The sequence below is a fragment of the Paroedura picta genome, chromosome 9, assembly GCF_049243985.1.
Source record: "Paroedura picta isolate Pp20150507F chromosome 9, Ppicta_v3.0, whole genome shotgun sequence".
NCBI classification, from domain to species: domain Eukaryota; kingdom Metazoa; phylum Chordata; class Lepidosauria; order Squamata; family Gekkonidae; genus Paroedura; species Paroedura picta.
In genome coordinates this window covers 7,783,806-7,803,904 of record NC_135377.1, presented here as the reverse complement: position 1 = coordinate 7,803,904, position 20,099 = coordinate 7,783,806, and the positions used below count along the sequence as shown (strand labels likewise).

Sequence of the window (20,099 nt, the reverse complement as noted above, 5' to 3'; positions counted from 1 at the left end):
AACATCCAGTGCCCTGTCTATAGATGATAATATGAGGCACACATTATAAATCACTGGGTCCTCGCACAAATGTGCATGTAGCACACTTAGCGCATGCTTTGGGCCTCACACTTCCAGGGACCCTGCACTGTGCCACCTCCCTCATAGATCATGGCCATAACCTCTCTCTCCCCCCCCTTTCCCTCTTTAAGGACAGCCCTTTCCAATGTGGGGGGCTCCTCCAACCCCGTCTGGTTGCTCGCACTGCAATTGAACTCTGCTAAGACCCTGCGTATCCTTAAGTCAGCTCTGGTGCTACAGACTCTGCAAATCCCTTAGCCCCTCTTGTAAATCAGGGCTCAATCCAGAATGGAACTCCTTGTCCATGAGACTCAAGAATGAAAAACAATGTCCGTCCTAACTCTTCCCTGTTCTCCTGCGATAGGTGTCACTGCCTGCCAGGTGGACCAACGAGGCTTGGCGTGTGATGACCAAGGCCAGTACGAGCCTTACTTTGAAGACCCTGCGACCAACAAGTCATTCTGTGTCGATAGCCTTGGGAATATCTTGGAGTGGACTCAAACAGACAGTCGTCTTACAGTCTCCCAGTGCTTAGGTGAGGCCCTGGGCCATTTCTCATACAGGTATTATGCCTCGGCTCTTAAGCAGCCCTTGGCCACTCAAAAGGTATTTTATAGACGACGGGTCCCCAGCCTTTCTGAAGCTTTGGGATTCTGATGCAGGGCAGCGGCCACAATCCTAACATGGCAAGTGCAGCAGGTAGAGCCAGTCGCAAGAATGGTTGGTATAGGAGATGGAGCCAATCCAAAATTGTCAGGTATATACAACTGTAATAGTAACTTTTCAACAGTTCTGGAAGGAACACTGTTTAACTGGATCCCTTCTAATCTGCACAGCCAATCAGAATCCCTAGTGGACAAAAGCCCCACCTAGTCCTGCCCACTTTCTAAAAACACTTGATTGGGTGCCAAGAAAGGCTTTGGCAGGCACCAAATTGGGGACTCCTGTTGCCGAAGTTGTAACCCACAGTGCTGTTGGAATAGGCAAGATCTGCAGTGGGCACGATTCAACAGAATATGGGGAATGTCCTGCAGGAGGCAGCGCAGGAGATGTGTATTTAAAATATTTAGATCAGGAAGCTCCTGATATTTTTCAAATAATATCCTCTGTGTCCCGATTGGCTCATCCGGGGCAGCTGACAGCAACATAATAATGTCACTTGGAAGGGAACTCAGAAGTGACATCATAGAATCATAGAGTTGGAAGGGACCTCCTGGGTCATCTAGTCCAACCCCCTGCACTATGCAGGACACTCACAACCCTATCGCTCATCCACTCTATTGTTGGCAATTCCTAGAGAGGCATGATGTCACTTCCGATTTTTCTCAGGACTGACATCACGCTGTAGGCCCATTCCCCTCCTTTCTTCACTGCTCCAGGCCATAGAGTTTCTAGCAGTTCCTAGAGAGGCGCGATGTTGCTTCTAGGGTTTTCCAGACATGCCGTCTCACCCGATGGCCATTTGTTTTATTTTTCTCCTGTAGCCTCTCTGAGCAGTAGTAGGAAATGGGACCTGGGGCTGAGAACCCCCACTGGAGGGATGGCCAACTTGTCATTGAGGCAACTTGAGCCCTCCCAAGATGTACGCAGTTGATTATCAACTTTGGGCAAGTGTGGCTGGCTAGTTGTCTTTGAAGATACGAGGGAAGCCATGAACGAAGGAGTGTCAGTGCTCCGACTCTCGCATGGAAACTGTGGGACGAGTTTCAATATGTAAATCGATACCAGGCAATTGCCGAGCTAGATATCTTCCATGCGCAGAGCAGAATCGCCCTTCCTATGCCATGTTACTAGAGCTGGTTCCAACCCTGTAAAACAGGGGTAGTCAACCTGTGGTCCTCCAGATGTTCATGGACTACAATTCCCAGGAGCCCCTGCCAGCAAATGCTGGCAGGGGCTTCTGGGAATTGTAGTCCATGAACATCTGGAGGACCACAGGTTGACTACCCCTGCTGTAAAAGACAATAAAAGTCCCTAGCACTCTATAAACAAGAGTCCCAATTGCTTATAAACCTCCTTTCAGTCAGCTCTCTTTCTGGCTGACCGGGAGACACTGAGGCCATTTCATTTTCCCCGTTCCTGGCACACCCTTGAACTCTTTTTCTGAGCAGAAATGACACTTGGATCAAATGCCTTGCCTCTGTAGTTCTGACAACAATGTGAACATTCACTTCTGATCAGCACAGGACTGGCATTGCCCAGAGAAGATACATCCTGGTTTTACAATTCCAGTAAAGTCTTGAACAATCCAGAAGCCAACAAGGGATTCAGGGCATGAGCCCACAAGAGGCAAAGCCCCCTACTTGTATCTGACAAAGCAGTCGAAGAGTTGGTTCTTATATGCCACTTTTCTCTACCTGGAATCTCAAAGCGGCTTACAATTGTCTTCCCTTTCCTCTCCCCACAACAGATAACCTAGGGAAAGGGTGGAGCTGAGAGAGCTCTGACAGCTCTGTGAGAACAGACCTACCAGGACTGTGATTAGCCCCAGGTTACCTAGCTGGCTGCATGTGGAGGAGCAGGGAATGAAACCTGGCTCTCCAGATTAGATGCTGCCATTCTTAACCATTACACTAAGCTGGCTTTGGCTCTCAAACTCCCCCCCCCCAAAAAAAATCTTGGGGTTCTCTTCAAAGTCCATAAGATGCTCCTGGACTCAGTTCTTCTTGCCGGACATGTGTGGCTTAGTGATTCGCATTGGTACAAATTCCTCTCTGTCAAGTTATCTGATCATGTGACCTTCGATTGGGAGCACTCTGTTGGCCTTTCCTATCTCATAGGGTCATTGTGAGGATAAAATGGGAAGAAAGAGGACTATATACACCTCCCTGAACCTTTGGGATCATCTTTATGGGACTACTTCTGTTATCCTTTCCAAAAGTAAAGGAGTCTCAAAACGGCAACAAGAGTTGGTTTTTATACTCTGCTTTTCACTACCCAAAGGAGTCTCAAAACAGATTGCCATCTCCTTCCTTTCCTCTCCCCACAACAGACACCATCTGAGTGGGCTGGGCCTGGCGGAACAACTCTGTCTTGCAGGCCCTGTGGAACTGCTTAAAGTTCCGCAGGACCCCGATCTCCCTCGGGGGAGTGTTCCACCAGGATGGTTCCAGGACTGAGAAAGCCCTGGCTTTGGTTGAGGCCAACTTTATCTCTCTGTGCTGGAGTGTAGGCTCCTTTGAGGGCCATAGGAGAGCAAGCAATCCTGCTGGTACGAAGATCCCAGACCGTACTGTGGCTCTCCTGATGTCCATGGACTACAATTCCCATGAGCCCCTGCCATACTCCATGGACCTCAGGAGAGCCGCAATTTGGCCATCCCTGGTTAGGGCTTTAAAGTTAAGTACCAGCACCTTGGTTGGGCACTGCTAAAAATGTTGTGTCTCTGCTGGGAGCATAACCCGTCGAGCCTGTCGAGACAGGGCAGAACGAACGTTCATGTACGAACAAATAAATAATAAATAATCGATAGAAATGTTTATTTTGGAAACAGACAGATCTGGAAAGGTTGTATAAGGCCATACCCGTCTAAGTTGTTTTTTCAAGTGACACGAGACACATTCTGGCATTGGGATGTGTGTGTGTGTGTTTTTTGTAAATTTAATGCCAGAGGCCCAGTTGGGCTGTATTCCTTTCCATTGAGATAGCATCTGACAGCCTCTGATGTGTGGACTTTGTGCTGGTGAATGTGCAAATCCATCTAATGCATAACAGAAGCGAGGCCTACCATAGCAGCCGAAACCTTAATGCCTCCTAGATTGAAACCATCTATACGTGGTAAAGCACATGACCTGGAATGACTTTACGGGGTAGTAAAAAGCTATCTGTAAACATTTTATAAAACATTTTGTGCCGGCATCCATGCCAGCACCTCCAAACAGTGATGTCCCCTGAGGAATTTTGTACTCAAGTAGTCAGTTCTCTTGCTTCAGGTTTTTGTTGCCTCCCTAATACGTTTTGGGGAAATCAAATCACTCCCCCCCCTCCATCTCCTTAGCCCAACTATAGCACAGTTTCCCTTATGTCTCTGTGTGACATTTTTCTAGATCCCACTTCCCTCATACTGATTTTTACCATTCTGTGACCTTGCCTTTCACCTCAGTATTTGAAATGTTGATGAACATTCTACGACTTTGCAGCAGACCAACAAACAGCTAGATGGGGCTGGCAGACGCATAGTGTGTAGCTTCTTGGGTGATGTTACTACAATACAAATGTGATGGACATCTAGATCAATCTTTGGATCAGGGCCTGTCTCTCTCTTCTGCATGTCCCAAAAGTCTTCTTGGAGGAAAAGGGCATTTTCTCCATCATGAGAATGGCTGTTGACACTGACAATCCTGTGAAATGTGGCGTGTCCTGAATTCGCATACTTTTTGTTTCAGTTCTTCGGCGTTTCGAGAGCGTCCCTGCCTCCAAGCTTTACGCCTCGACAGAGGAGGCTGAGGTGGTTCGGTCTGAGACCATCCAAGGAGAGCCTAACAGTGCACTTTGGCAATGTGTTGCAGGTGAGGAAGACTGCATTTCCTTTTTGTCGAAGAAAGGGGGCAGCAGAGTGGTGGAGACAGGATGTAGATAGGTCTTTCTCGACTTTTTTACTGTTGAGGACCCCTTGAAACATTCCTCAGGCTTTGAGAAAATCCAGAATTGGTGTGATGGTGCAGAATATGGTTGGGAAGCAGAGCTGTGGACACGCCCACCCGGGGCTCCTCCCCTTCCCATCTCCTCCAGACCCATCATTGGCCATTTAGGGTGGGGTGGGTGGATCAACATGATCATATATAGTCATATCACCCAATGTTTAATACATTTTAACTATATGTATGCAATGAATTAACTCCTACCCATTCGGGAAACCCTTCCAGGGCTGTCAAGAAACCCCAGGGTTTCACGAAACCCTGGTTGAGAAAGCCTGATATAGACGGATGCTGATTCTTCTTGCTGGAATTTGGGGTGTGCATTCAAAGAATCATAGAATCATAGAGTTGGAAGGGATCTCCTGGGTCATCTAGTCCAACCCCCTGCACTATGCAGGACACTCACAACCCTATCGCTCATCCACTGTAACCTGCCACCCCCTTGAGCACAGAATCAGCCTCTCCGTCAGAGGGTTATCCAGCCTCTGTTTAAACATGTCCAAAGATGGAGAACCCACCACCTGCTGAGGAAGCCTGTTCCACTGAGAAACCGCCCTGTCAGGAACTTCTTCTGGATGTTTAGACAGAATTTCTTTTGCATTAATTTCATTCCTCCCCTTGTGAAGATAGTTTCAGAGGGTAGCCATGTTGGTCTACAATAGAGCAACACAACACCTAGAGACCAACAAAAATTTCATACCTTTCATACCTTTCACAGAGTCAAAGTTCATACTATGAAAATCTTTTGGTTTAACATGTACAAATGTATTAATTTTATTGAGGCTATGCCCAAAGCCTTGGGTTTTATAAATACTAGTATTATATTTTTTAAAAAATTGCATTCCACCCAGTTGAGCAGGCTTTCTCAAACAGGATTTCATGAAGCAGTGGGGTGCGAGTTAATTAATTTTTAATATATCTTTAACATTTGTTGAATATTTATCAGTGATATGACTATAATAGGTTATGTTGACCTGCCCCCCCCAATGGCCAATGATGGGCCTGGAGGGGGTGGGAAGGGGAGGGGCCCGGGGTGGGCGTGTCCAAAGCTCTGCTTCCCAACCATATTTTGCATGATGGCGCCACTTCTGGGGTTTCTCGAATCCTGAAGAATGTTCCAGGAGTTTCTCAATGGTAGAAAAAGGCTGCCGTAGAGGCTTAAGTTCATTTTCCTGGTGTTGAACTTTTTAGGTTCTTGTCTTCTGGTTACTAGATCTTTCCACCAGTTTTCAACTCAGGACCAGCTAAATTTGTCTTACTTGAAAACTAGAAGATGCTTTATTTTTAATGCTCAGTATACCACCATGGCCTCTGTTACGACGTGCTAAGTCTGGTGACTGACCTTGTATTTTCAGCGTGCGAGAAGGAGGAGTCCTGTGGGTTTGTCGCATTGTCCGGTGAAGGGACAGGAATGCTGTGTGAGCTGTATAGTGCTGCTGAGAGCAATTACAATTGTTCTGCTTCTGGACTGGTAACCAAACACTGTCGCTTCATGTTGATATGCCTGGGGAATGGGGTCTGGGTGGATAGCTCCCCCTTTTTGGCTTTTGGAAAAGTTGGAAACCATGCCTTTGGGTTGTATGGGGGATGGCCAACTGGCAGACTGTAGAGCACTTTCACACGCACTGAATATTGCGTTTTCAATTCGATTTCAATCCACTTTGCAACTGGATTTTGCTGTGTGAAATGGCAAAATCCACTAAAGTGCATTGGAAATCTGTTGAAAGTGCATTATTCAGCATATGCGAAAGTGCATTGTAGCCTGGTGATCCACAAAGGAAATTGCGTAGTTCTTTTATAAGGTCATTTTTTAAAATTAAATTTTGTAGTATCTCTTATAGTTTACAATTACAATGGATTTTAAAGTTGTTACCAACCAGTTTATATATGGTTAACTTAAATAGTTTATTGTATCTATCTGATATTTTAAGTACTGTTTTGGTCTACATGGCTGTAAATAAATATTCCTTCATTCACCTTTGACTCCTGGAGGAAATGGTGGGGTGAAAATATAATAGCCTTCTCTGGCTTTTACCCTCCATTTATATTTATCAATCCTTTAATTTATATGCTTTTACTTGTATCCCATCTACCCCCCAGTGGAGGATTCAGTGGCTCATGATACGCACTTACACAGAGTTGGTCCAGCAGACTCCTGCCCCTCGACTCCCTTGAGAGCCCTTTTTTATTGAAATATCAAAACTACCATTGCACATGCTCATAGTTATATAAGGCTGCTTTTTGTGCAGCTGTATGCTGATACATTGCTAACGATACATTGCTAGCTACAAGCTCCTATTGTCTAATGTTTGAAGGTTAGATTCGCATGGTAACTACATCACACACTGTGGTGGACACAGGCCAAGAAGGTGCTTTCACTTCGTCAGCACAAACACAAATGAACCCTGTAGTCTCCCATCACCCCCCCTCCATTTTACCTTCACAACAATCCTGTGAGGTAGGTTAGGCTAAAAGTATATAATTGGCCAAAGGTTGTCTATGCGACAGCGGGAATTTGAACCCAGATCCCCCGGATTCCAGTCTGGTGCAGTAAACACTATACCATCCTGCCTCTCAACATGAGTCCCGTGCCTTCTGCGTTAGCCCTAAATATTAGGAATAGCTTGACCAAACACTCCTCATTGTCTATTAAGAAGCGGAAATTCGATAGGCGGCATTTAACTGTCTGGCCTGAATTAAAACGGAGTGTGCCTAACCCGGAGATATGTTTGTCTTAGGCTGAAGGCCTCTTTGGCAACTCCGCCACTGTTGGTATCACTCACCTTAGCTGCCTGATTAAAGTGAGAAGCCGGGATCCAGACACAGTGAAGGTCTACCTGAAAAAAGGTATGTTCTCAATGGCTTCAGGCCAGGACAGGCATTACAGACTTCTGTCAATCTCTGAAAACCCCAGTTCAGATCAGGGCCATGTAGGAAGAGGAGATGTAATCCTTCAAGAACTGTGTGATTTTACCATTTTGAAACTAGGCACTGTGTGTATCTATTAATGTTTTAAAAGGAGAGAAAAGGATAAAGCACATATGTATCCTTCAAAAATGCTGACAACTAGTTATTCATCAACTTCTCCTGGTTCAGCCAATTTACTGTTTGCCAGTTGCAGCTAGGAAGAAGATTATTTATGGTGGTTAAGCATGCTGTAGAGGTTAAGAGCAGTGTCCTTCTTATCTGGTGAGCTCAGTTTGATTCCCCTCTCCTCCACGTGCAGCCAGCTGGGTGGCCCTGGGCTAGTCACAGTCCTAATAGTTCTGTTCTCACAGAGCATTCCTGTCAGAGCTCTTTCGCCCCCACCTAGCTCACAGGGTTGTCTGTTGTGGGGAGAAGGGAAGGGGATTGTAAGCTGCTTTGAGACACCTTCGGGCAGTGAAAATCGGAGTCTAAAAATCAACTCACATGCTGATAAAGCAGGCACCGAGGCTAGTGAATCTAGAGGCATTCCAAACATTTTAATTTTTTGCTCAGCATAGTTTAACCGTTTAGAGCAGGGGTAGTCAACCTGTGGTCCTCCAGATGTTCATGGACTACAATTCCCATGAGCCCCTGCCAGCAAACGCTGGCAAGGGCTCATGGGAATTGTAGTCCATGAACATCTGGAGGACCACAGGTTGACTACCTCTGGTTTAGAGGACCGGCATTCAGTGAGCATTAGGAAGGTAAAGCTGTTAGGTTGAGAATTTATTTATTATTGCATTTTTATACCGCCGCTCCCAGAAACGGGCTCGCAGCGGTTCACAAAACAAAAAATGCAGCAATATCAGATAAAAGATACCCCTTTAAAACAATCACAAAACAGGTACAAAATGGTGGTACCTATCCTACCTGTCCTAAACAGATCTTTTCCCCATGCTCCAGGCATCGGTCTCAACATAATGGAATATAACCAGCTGGGAAAGATAGAATTGGGTTCCTGGCACAGTCTAACACTGCCATGGGAGACAGGGGGGAGAGGGGATGAATTTAAATGGCAGGCTATTCTCCCCTTAATCAACCTGAGGGGGGGGGGAGAGGACGAGGCTTAGCCTTCGATGTGGAGAAAGGTTAAGGTCTTAACAGTGGGGATTGTTTTATTGTTTTACTGTGGGGTTTTATTGTTGTAACCCACAGCAAGCCAGCATGCTGGGAGCAGTGGGTAAGCAATTAACTTTTTAAAAATATTAAATGCATCCAAATCTTGATGGTTAGCAGCCGTCCCTTCCTAGAGATTTGCAGAAGCCACCTGGCCATTATCTGTTTCCCCTGTTTGGAACCTTTTGCTGAACTCCTTTCTCTTCTTCCCAGGGCAAGAATTCACAACAGCTGGAGACAAGACCTTTGAGTGGACCAGTTTCCAGGATGTTGTTTCTGGCGTGTTCAGGAACCTGGTTCTGTCAGCGGCTGCGACGTCTTTGACCGATGTTCATCTCTTCTGCCGCCAGCGCTGCAGCCAAGACGCTTGCTGTGATGGTTTCATCTTGAGCCAGGTCCCCCTGGATGGAGGTAACAGTGTCCAGACTACAGATGTGGAGGACAAAGCTTATCCCCACATTGACCCCGCTTGAAGTGGACATTTTAAAGGGAAAAGCACACCGCAGCAGGCGTAGAAGGAGCAAGAGTCCAGCAGCACCTCAAAGACAGTTAGATTATTAGGACTATTAGACTATTAGAGCCAGTTTGGTGTAGTGGTGAGAAGCGCAGACTGGCGAGTCGGGTTTGATTCCCCACTCCTCTCCCACATGCAGCCAGCTGGGTGACCTTGGGCTTGTAATAGTCATGATAGTGCTGTTCTCACAGAGCAGTCCTGACAAAAATTCTCTCGGACTCACCTCCAAAACAAGGTGTCTGTTGTGAAGAGAGGCAAGGGAAGGCAATTGTAAGCCATTTTGAGACTCATGGTAGAGAAAAAAGAAGCATATAGAACCAACTCTTCTTCTTCTTCTTCTTCTTCTTCTTCTTCTTCTTCTTCTTCTTCTTCTTCTATTATTATTGGTTGTCGTGCACCAAGCCCATTTTTCTGGTGTACATCTGTAATCTCCCCTGGGTAGAAGTAGATGGAACTTTGTCTCTCTCTTGGTGTGCAAGATCAGAATCTGGCCAGCCTGATGGCATTGCTTCCCTCAACTTTCTCTAGGCAATATAATTTGTGGGCTCATGAGCTACCCAGATGTGTTTACCTGCAATGCTAATGACTGGGATGGAACCGTGACACGGAGAGGAGGAGACCTGTGTCCAAGAGAGAAGTATGCAGAGGGACAGAAGCAGTACACTTTCCAGCTGGGAGGCCAGGTGCTCACAGGAAGTAAGTGAATTCCTTTCCCAGTGTCGGGGTACTCCAGCGTGGTTCTGGTTTCTATCAGGATACCTTCACACTGATCCCTGTAGTTTGGAGATAATCTGTAGTCCAGGGGATTCCCAGGTCCCACCTGGAAGTTGGCATCCCTGTCTAGCCTAGAAGTTACTCTGGCATGGACCCCTGTGGCAAATTCAGCTAAATCTAGAATTGTACTCAGTAGACCATTATTGTCCAATAGAAGAAGACCATCTGTGTTCTTCCAGTGAAGAAGCTGGAAGAGCTCTGTCAAGATGACTACTGGATTGGGTTCAATTCCCAACGATTGGTCCTCAGTGTCTTTATATAAGAAATAACAAAATATAACAAATAGTTCTACGTCTGCCTTTCTGCTGAGCATCTCCTGACCCAAGGCGGTCTTCAGCTATGTATTTGAAACAAGGAAACCTCTTCATCAAAAATAGAGGTGGTTCCCGAGTTCATACCCGATTTCAAAAAGCTGAGTGGCAGAGCATGTGACTGACAGGGAGAAGGTCCCAGGTTTAATTTCCAGCATCTCCAGCTAAACATCTGGCAGGCGGTGATGGGAAAGACCTCTTCCTGGGACCCTGGAGAGCAGCTTCCAGTCTGAATTGACAATATGGACTGTAGCAATCCAGCGGTCTGATTCTGTATGAGGCAGCTTCCTATGATCATTTAAGTTTGGAAATGATTTCCTTTGGAGCAGTTGCTTTGGCCAGTTTTCTTCCCTGTTTTGAAATAATTGAAAATAATAACATAGGGTGGAATGAACCAGGGCCATGCCCCCATAGAAATGGAAATTCTATGCTCTGGCTCATTTCAGTGGCCCTCCAAGCCTCTGTTTGGAATTTCATGCATGAGCTGTGAGAGCCCGCCTCTTCCTGCTCTCTTTGTGTCACTTCCTGTTTTGTCCTAACCACAGTCAGCTGGGACATCTGAACCGGCAAACCACAGTTAGCACCACCCCTCCATACTAGAGCCAGAAACCATATATTCACGTGTTGTTCTGATCAGTTGTGGGGGCCGCATTCTAATTATAGTTTCATATTCTCATATTCATATTCATATTCTCATCGGATAACTGTGATTCGCATCAAACAGGAAACTAAAAAGGAAGGCACGTGAGAGAAGGGCATTCAAGGGAGCATGCGAGAACATGATTCATTCCTGATCTTCAAAATAATGGTTTGGAAGAGCATAAAGCCCGTGACTTTGTGTCTTTAACACTGCACCCACTCACGTCACTGAAGACCGATTATTCTCCCCCCCCCACCCACATGCATACTTCCAATTTTCATTGATAATGAGACTGTATTAATCCCTAGAAGTCAAAAGTGTTAGAAATGGTGGTCACAATGCCAGCCAGCATCTTGTATGAGGAAGGAACTGATCCTTCCTTTCTGAGAGCTAGCTTGGTGTAGTGGTTAGGAGCATGGATTTCTAATCTGGTGAGCTGGGTTTGATTCCCTACATGCAGCCAGCTGGGTAATCTTGGGCTTTTAGAGCTGTTCTCACAGAGCAGTTCTTACAGAGCTCTCTCAGCCTCACCTAACTCACAGGGTGTCTGTTGTGGGGGGAGGACAGGAAGGCGATGGTAAGCTGCTTTGAGACTCCTTCTGGTAGAGAAAAGCGACATATAAGAACCAATTCTTCTTCTTTTTCAGCCTCTGGGGTCAGAGAAGAAAAGGATAATTCTTTCAACCACTTCCAGCGAGTTTATCTATGGAAAGGTAAGGCTGTTTTTTCATGTCACTTTTGGAAGGAGGATTGCACAGCCAACTCACGGCGAGACCTGTGGGATTTGCAAGGCAAGGGATGTTCAAAGCTAGTTTGCCATTGCCTGCCTCTGCATAACTAAATTTTGTTCTGCTTGCGGTCTAGATTCTGATATGGTCAGTCGGACGAGATCCAGCCTGTGTGACGCTGCTGCCACCCCAGAAATGAGAGAGCCAGGCCTGACAGGTACTGGCATAGTAAAAGCGAGCCACTGTGTATTTCATGTAATGAAAGATTTTTCAGTATACAATCCCATTTTGCTGGCGAAAACGAGTTGACTTGACTTTTCCATAAAACAACACGCAATTCTCTTGGCGTGGTCCCTCCTTTTTAATGAATGCTTCTACAGGACGTTATAAGATTGTGGTCAAGTGATCACAATGGAGGATTAGGGCCCTGGGTGACCTGAGTTCAAATCCCCACTTCTACCATGGAAACTCTGTGGGTAACCCTGGGTCCATCGCAAATTCTCATTCTGGCCTACCTCACTGGACTGTTGTTGTGAGGAAATGGAGGACAAGAACAAGGTTCTAAGCTGGTTTGGGTCCTGATGTTGGCTAAAAGCAGAATATAGAGACAAATATACGCCACTGGCATAGAATTCTTTCTATAGAACTTTCTACTTTCTCTCTCTGCTTCTTTCTGGCTGTCTCATTGGCATCAATCAGATTCGACCCTGGACCTCTTTTCCTTGGTGGAAGGCAGCCAAATCCAGACCGACCAACACAGGCCCCTTCCGTCCCAAGAGTACTGGATCTTCAAGCACGCTTACTCAGCAGAACAAGCCCGCCTCTGGTGTCTTACGCGTAAGAGAACTTCTCCGTTGTCTATATGCTTGTGCACAGATGTTACTACTAGTTAGGAGCTCATAAGGAGCTTGTCCACAGAACTGGACCCTGAATCTGGGTACAAAGGACAAAATAAGATGTCATGTACTAAGTCCTCCACTAGGGGCTCTCCACTGAATGGAGAGCCAACAGCACTCGAGAATAACAACCAGTAAGAAGCGCTGTTGGCATACATTGGGATCGTAATTGTGTAAACGTCCTTCTGATATTTTGAAGATATGTACTAAATAAGGAGAGCCTCTTGTGGCGCAGAGTGGTAAGGCAGCAGAAATGCTGTCTGAAGCTCTGCCCATGAGGCTGGGAGTTCAATCCCAGCAGCCGGCTCAAGGTTGACTCAGCCTTCCATCCTTCCGAGGTCGGTAAAATGAGTACCCAGCTTGCTTGCTGGGGGGTAAACGGTAATGACTGGGGAAGGCACTGGCAAACCACTCCGTATTGAGTCTGCCATGAAAACGCTAGAGGGCGTCACCCCAAGGGTCAGGCATGACTCGGTGCTTGCACAGGGGATACCTTTACCTTTTACGAAATAAGAAGACTTTTCATGATCTCTTAAATTAAGGGGCAAAGTTTGTGTTGAGCTATCGTGTGTTTAGGATGACAATGATTAGCAAGAAGGAGATTTGGAAGAAAAGGGTGTGTTGCATCTGAATTCGACTATTTTGTAAAAATACGTGGTAGAAATGTAGTAGGAGATGCGGGGAAGGTGGGATGTATTCTGGGTGGAAAATTCTGGCTTTCTGAAGCTCTTATCCTTTCCAGGTTGTGCAGAAGATGAATTCTGTCATCTAGCTGACATTCCTGATGTCACAAGTCAAACGTACTTTACCTGCACCCTCTACCCTGTGGCCCAGGTCTGTGACAACATGATGAATGGCCTCCCTGAGAACTGCAGCATTGTGTTACCTAAGAAGCCAACCACTTTATTTCAGAAAACAGGTGAGTTTAGGCTGGGTCTTTTGGTCACATCATATCCGTACCGTTGCAAGAGTCAATCAGCGTCTCCGCTATTAAAATGAAGGTTGTCTCCGTAGAGAAATTGAATTCTATGAATTGGTCCTGTGGATTGATGAGAGGGGCCAGACAGAAGGAGGGGAATGTTGGCTTCAACCTTCACGGGATAAACTTTATTATTTTGTCATCCATCGCAAGAAAAGGGATCTAGGAAATCTAGTGGCCGGTGGGTCAGATCACATGCACATGTGAAGTTGCCCTGTATCGATCCATTTAATTGCAGATACTGGTGATTGAACTTGGAGCCTTTCTTCTTTCATATCTTTCAGAGTACTCTTTTGACTTAGAGGTCTTGAAGAGATAGAGATCCAGCCCTCTTCCAGGCATTCACCATGAGCTAATTATGTAGGAACTGCTAAAGTAGTTTCCAATCCTCATCTACAAGGAAAAATGGAATGCGAAAGCCAGCCTGGTATAGTGGTTAAGAGCAGCGGCTTCTAATCTGGTGATCCGGGTTTGATTCCCTGCTCTTCCACATGCGGCCAGCTGGGGGACCTTGGGCTCATCGCAGCCTTGATAGTGCTGTTTTCACAGAGCAGTTCTCTCAGAGCTCTCTCAATATCGCAGGTGTCTGTTGTAGGGAGAACAAAATTTCTGTCCAGTGGCACTTTTAAGACCAACAAATATTTATTCTGTTGTGGGGAGAGGAAGGAAAGGCAATTGTAAGCTGCTTTGAGACTCCTTTGGGCAGGGCTATCAAAACAAAGCGGGGTATCAAAAACCAACTCTTCTTCTCTTCCTTTTTTTTGAGAGGGTAAACTCACATAACCTATTATGCGGGAGGAGCTGCTGCACAGGCTCCACCCACAAGCTCCAAACTTCTCTTATGTGGCTATATTGGGGGCAAGAAATAGCTGCCCTGCAGCCAACACGTCACTTGAAAGACATTTCCATGGAACTGGATTTAATATTTAATTATTTTATATTTGATGATTATTAATAAAAAAATTTTAAAAAATACCCCATGCTTTATTTTATGTATTTCAATTGTTTGCAAAGAGTGAAGGCCGAGGTATAAATTAAATAGACAAATAAATACAGTTTCCCATCTTTCTTCCTTGTTCCGCAGTCTCCCTGGAAGGGACCGTGAAGAACTTCTACACTCGTCTACTTTTCCGTCACGTTTCGGGAATCTCTGTGAGCAACAAGGTGGACATGTCGGGGAAAGCTGTCGGAGACGGGTCAGTTTCCTTTCTGTTCCATTTTGCGAGCGTGGGTCGTCTTCCTTGGTCTGAGCCAGAGAGAGGTGTACTCTATCCAAAAGAGGTGTCCTCAAACTACAGGGCTGACCGGAGTGTGCAGGTCACATCCTGCATACACCCAGCCACTTCTGTGCTACCCAGTAAACTCCTCCCTCCCAACATACGTATCCTGGATAGTCGGAACATGCAAATCATTCATTCGTCTGTCCGTCCGTCTGCTCGCTTGTTTATAATTGGATTTGTGGGACTTCTCCTTTTGGCCCCATCCATTTTGAGAACCAGCTTCCTGCGGTGGTTAAGAGCAGTGGCCTCTAATCTGGATATCTGGGTTTGATTCCCCACTTCTCCACATGCAGCCAGCTGGGTGACCTTGGGCCCAGTTCTTTCTGAGCTCTCTCAGCCTAACCTCACTCCCAGGGTATAGATAGATAGATAGATAGATAGATAGATAGATAGAGAGAGAGAGAGAGAGAGAGAGAGAGAGAGAGAGAGAGAGAGAGAGAGAGAGAGAGAGAGAGAGAGAGAGAGAAGATATATATATATATATATATTAGAGCCTCTTGTGGTGCAGGGTGGTAAGGCAGCCGACATGCTGTCTGAAGCTCTGACCATGAGGCTGGGAGTTCGATCCCAGCAGCTGGCTCAAGGTTGACTCAGCCTTCCATCCTTCAGAGGTTGGTAAAATGAGTACCCAGCTTGCTTGCTGGGGGGTAAACGGTAATGACTGGGGAAGGCGCTGGCAAACCACCCCGTATTGAGTCTGCCATGAAAACGCTAGAGGGCGTCACCCCAAGGGTCAGGCATGACCCGGTGCTTGCACAGGGGGTACCTTTACCTTTATATATAAAAAACAACTTCCCTCCTTCATCTCCTCTTCCTCCTTCTTCTTCCCTTGCTCAGTGGGGCAGCCAGATAGATTGCATTGTGCACTGCCATGAAATTGAAAGATGATTTGCAATAGTCGCGGGACAAACAAACAAACAACTGAAAACCTCAGACAAGGAATTGAGCAGGCCTAGACCAGCCTGCTATTGAACCTTATTGGTTCAGGTGGCTCATCCGCAAGTCAGACAGGAAGTGACCTCAGCTCCCTTTTTGTTAAAAAAAACTGCAAAATGTGCTTTTCCTCAGGTTCTTGAACTGTGAACGCCTGTGTGATGCAGATCCTTGTTGTATGGGCTTTGGACTTTTAAATGCTTCCCAAGCGACAGGTATTCATGACAGATGATGATAAATGTTTATGTTCCCATGATAACCTGGAACCTCCTTAGCCTTATTTTGTTAAGGGCTTAACTAGATGAGACATTTATTTATCGTGTAACCCAGACTGCGAGGAGTGGGGCGGCCCTTAAACTGAAACATAAGAGAACTGGGGAATGTTAGTCAAAGACCATTCCCCAACTTTGACTCGCATTCTCCGGTACCTTTGAGCCAATGGCCTATTGATATTAAAACACCAATATAAGCAAAGGCTGCAGGATTTTCCCACTATTGTTACAACAATCTTATATTGGAGGACTCAACCACTGAAGAAGTTATTGAAAAAGGAAATTATCTAGAAACCGTTATGGTTGATTCTTCATGTATATAGAAAATTGTATTAGAATTTAATATAAATATTATTACAAGAATCATAGAGTTGGAAGGGGCCATACAGGCCATCTAGTCCAACCCCCTGCTCAACGCAGGATCAGCCCTAAGCCTTGGAAAATTTCCTTGTTTTTCTGTTGGCATTCTATTGTGAACCTTGTGGAATAGGCTGCCTAAGGAGGTGGTGAGCTCCCCCTCACTGGCAGTCTTCAAGCAAAGGTTGGATACACACTTTTATTGGATGCTTTAGGATGCTTTGGGCTGATCCTGCATTGAGCAGGGGGTTGGACTAGATGGCCTGTATGGCCCCTTCCAACTCTATGATTCTATGATTCCTTTTTTCGTGTTGTCTCCCTCTGCAGGTGGCAAAGTCTTGTGCTTGGTTCTGAACACTTTGGGAATCCAGACATGCAGTGAAGAACTGAGAAACGACTGGCACATTTCAGACTGTGCATCTCCGGAAACGGAAGCCAGGACCCATCCCTTTGGATGGTACCAAAAAGGAGGTGAAAACAGGAAATTTAATCGTTACATGTGAACGTAACTAGCTGGCTCATGCCAAGAGAGTGTACTTTTAGATGAGAGTGTAGCTATGATTGGCCTTGAAATTCTATTCACTTAAATTGTTCTATTCAATAATGTGAGTCCCTCCTCCCCCCCAATGGCCAAGGATGAGGCCTGGGCATGTCCACAACTCTGCTTCCCTACCATAGCCTGCACAACCACACCACTTCTGGGGTTTCTTGAACGTTGAAGAACATGCCAGGGGTTTCTCAGTGGTAAAAAAGTTGAGGAACGTTTTGCTAGACAAAGACTCTACAATAGACTAATGACTCTGGGGATATTTCCCGACCTGAAGTGTTACAAGCCACATGTAAATTTAGCATTTCAATGAGAATCAGTTTAAAATGTTCAAACTGGGCATTGTAGAGAGCCAAAGTTTAGGGTGTCGCACGATTGGAGAGTGCTGGACCAGAAACGCCCTCCAGCATTTTCATGGCAGACTCAATACGGGGTGGTTTGCCAGTGCCTTCCCCAGTCATTACTGTTTACCTCCCCCCCCCCCGCAAGCTGGGTACTCATTTTACCGACCTCGGAAGGGTGGAAGGCTGAGTCAACCTTGAGCCGGCTGCTGGGATTGAACTCCCAGCCTCATGGGCAGACAGCTTTAGACAGCAGGTCTGCTGCCTTACCACTCTGCACCACAAGAGGCTCTTTTGCCTGCTGCTACTAGGATGGAAACAATGAAATGCAAGATGGCTGGACGATTATCTTGTTGTGTCTCCCTTCCATTCAGACAGGAGAAAGCATTAACCTCTCTAACTAAATGCCTAACAGAAACCCAAACAAGCAACAGATCTGAATGTCAGTTGCTGATCGTTTCCTGTGCTCATTATTCAAGTTGCCTTGCCAGGAATGAGAGACCAGAACCAGGAAAATAGAACGGAATGAATTTTGCAATCATGCTCAGTGAAAGGAGAATTGAAATTCTATTCAAATGATGCAAGCTTCAGTCAGAGTTCAAAACCCTTTGAGTTTATTTAATGTTTTCATGGCTGGAGATCTCTTTTCTCAACATTCAAGCTTAAATTTCAGTTTCAGTGCTCGAAGCACCAGAATTTCCTCGGTGAGATCTCTAACCTCGGTGAGATCTCTATTGAGGGACAGAGTCCATCAGTTGGCTGTATTGGTCTGCAGCAGGCTTCTTCTTCTTCTTCTTCTTCTTCTTCTTCTTCTTCTTCTTCTTCCTCTTCTTCTTCTTCTTCTTCTTCTTCTTCTTCTTCTTCTTCTTCTTCTTATTCTTATTCTTATTCTTATTCTTATTCTTATTCTTATTCTTATTCTTATTCTTATTCTTATTCTTATTCTTATTCTTATTTTACCATGGAGAACCCCCAGAAATATTCTTCAGGCTTCAAGAAACTCCAGAATTGCCAGGACTGTGCAGAACATTCTTGGGAAGCTGAGCCCACCTGGGACCCCTCCCCTTCCCACTCCTTCTGGGCCCATTACTGCCATTTTGGGAAGGTCAACATGACCATATACGGTCATATGACCTGATAAATGTTTAAGTTTTTAAAAAATATATATTAAAAATTAATTAACTCCCACTCATTAGGAAAGCCCTTCCAGGGCTCTCAAGAAATCCAAAGTTTTCATGAAACCTTGGCCCATTCTGCACACCTAGGATAATGCACTTTCAATGTGCTTTGGCAGCTGGATTGTCCTGTGCAGAACAGGAAAATCTACTTCTAAAGTGCATTGAAAGTGCATTATCTATTGTGTGCAGACTAGGCCCTTGATTTAGAAAGCCTGATCTGGAGCAATAGAACAAAGTGTGAATCTAGTCGCTCCTTCAAGACCAATCAAGTTTAATTCTGGGGATAAGAAGAAGAAAAAGAGTTGCTTCTTATATGTCACTTTTTTCTACCTTCTACCTGAAGGAGTCTCAAAACAGCTTACAATCACCTTCCTTTTCCTCTCCCCACAACAGACACCCTGTGAGGTGGGTGAGCCTGAGAGAGCCCTGATATTACTGCTTGAACAGCTTTCTCAGTGCCCTGGTGAGCCCAAGGTCACCCAGCTGGCTGCTTGTGGGGGAGCGGGAAATCAAACCCGGCTCGCCAGATTAGAAGTTCACACTCCTAACCACTATGCCAAGCTGGCTCTCTGCACCATGGCTGAGGCCTTCCCCTAATGTTGTCTCGTGGCTCCGGAATATAAAGACATAGTGAGTCTGAAGATGGAGATTCTCCTCAGTCCTAATTGCTAGTAGCCACTGATAGGCCTCTCCTCCGTGAATCTATCTAAAGCTATTTTAAAGCTCTTTATTCCCGTGGCCATAACAATATTCTCAATGAATTCTACATTTTAATCACCTGTATTCAACAGCTTATTTCCCAGTGACTTGGGCTCTTGACTTAACTGATTGTTTGAGACAGGGTTCGAGGGAGCTTGGGGTTCGACAGTAAAGGTTCTTTATGTGGGACATAAAATCCCGAGGGCATCTGCTATCTGGAATAACTTTAATGTTTTTGTGGGGCTAAACTCAGTTGAACCGTTGGTCATCTGTTTATAACTCAGCCCATCTATTTAGAACCCTTCATACAGCTGGTTTTCCCCCCGTAGGCCTCATATTTCTCCCTATAGAGTGTTTATAGTTTTTTTCATCTTCTCGCTGACTGTCCAATTACATCGACCAGCAGAAGTCAAAGTTTATTATTACAGTCATTCAGACAAAGTTAAGAGTCCACCAACATTTTTGTTTGGGCTAACCAGCTGACCGCAGCGGCATCCTGCCTGTATGGGTGGAGTGTCTCAAGCTTTTATTTTAAACTGGCACAAGGAAAACCCAGAAACGAGACCACTGACCCTGCCTCTCTCCCAGCAACAGGATAAAATGGAGAGTATTTTATATAGTCAGTGTGCTGCAGCAAGTCAGAGAAACTCCAAGGAGCTTGCCGTCTAAATTTCAGCAGCGAGACTGTTTCCGCAGTTACGAAAATGGCCACAGTGCCCTTCCTAAGTCCCGTGGAACAACAAACTTTTTACACAGAAATCGGTCTCTTAAGGAGCAAATCCCAATGCAATCGCTGTTTGCAGCAAGGTTGGAGAATCCTCATAAACTGCAATTTCTGTCGTCCCCCCCCCCAAGGCAATTCATAGTTAT

At 45.6% G+C, this 20,099-nt stretch overlaps 1 protein-coding gene across 1 annotated transcript in view; it reads left to right on the top strand.

The window, feature by feature from the left end:
* The window catches only part of TG (thyroglobulin), a 128,362-nt gene that overhangs the window by 32,276 nt on the left and 75,987 nt on the right, over positions 1-20,099 (top strand). Inside the window, exons 22-34 of the mRNA XM_077352914.1 lie at positions 425-595; positions 4,446-4,568; positions 6,053-6,168; positions 7,436-7,544; positions 8,994-9,191; positions 9,823-9,990; positions 11,667-11,732; positions 11,884-11,964; positions 12,447-12,584; positions 13,386-13,562; positions 14,707-14,818; positions 15,971-16,050; positions 16,792-16,935. Coding sequence (XP_077209029.1) covers positions 425-595; positions 4,446-4,568; positions 6,053-6,168; positions 7,436-7,544; positions 8,994-9,191; positions 9,823-9,990; positions 11,667-11,732; positions 11,884-11,964; positions 12,447-12,584; positions 13,386-13,562; positions 14,707-14,818; positions 15,971-16,050; positions 16,792-16,935 — 1,683 coding nt within the window. The remainder of the gene's footprint in view (positions 1-424; positions 596-4,445; positions 4,569-6,052; positions 6,169-7,435; positions 7,545-8,993; positions 9,192-9,822; positions 9,991-11,666; positions 11,733-11,883; positions 11,965-12,446; positions 12,585-13,385; positions 13,563-14,706; positions 14,819-15,970; positions 16,051-16,791; positions 16,936-20,099) is intronic.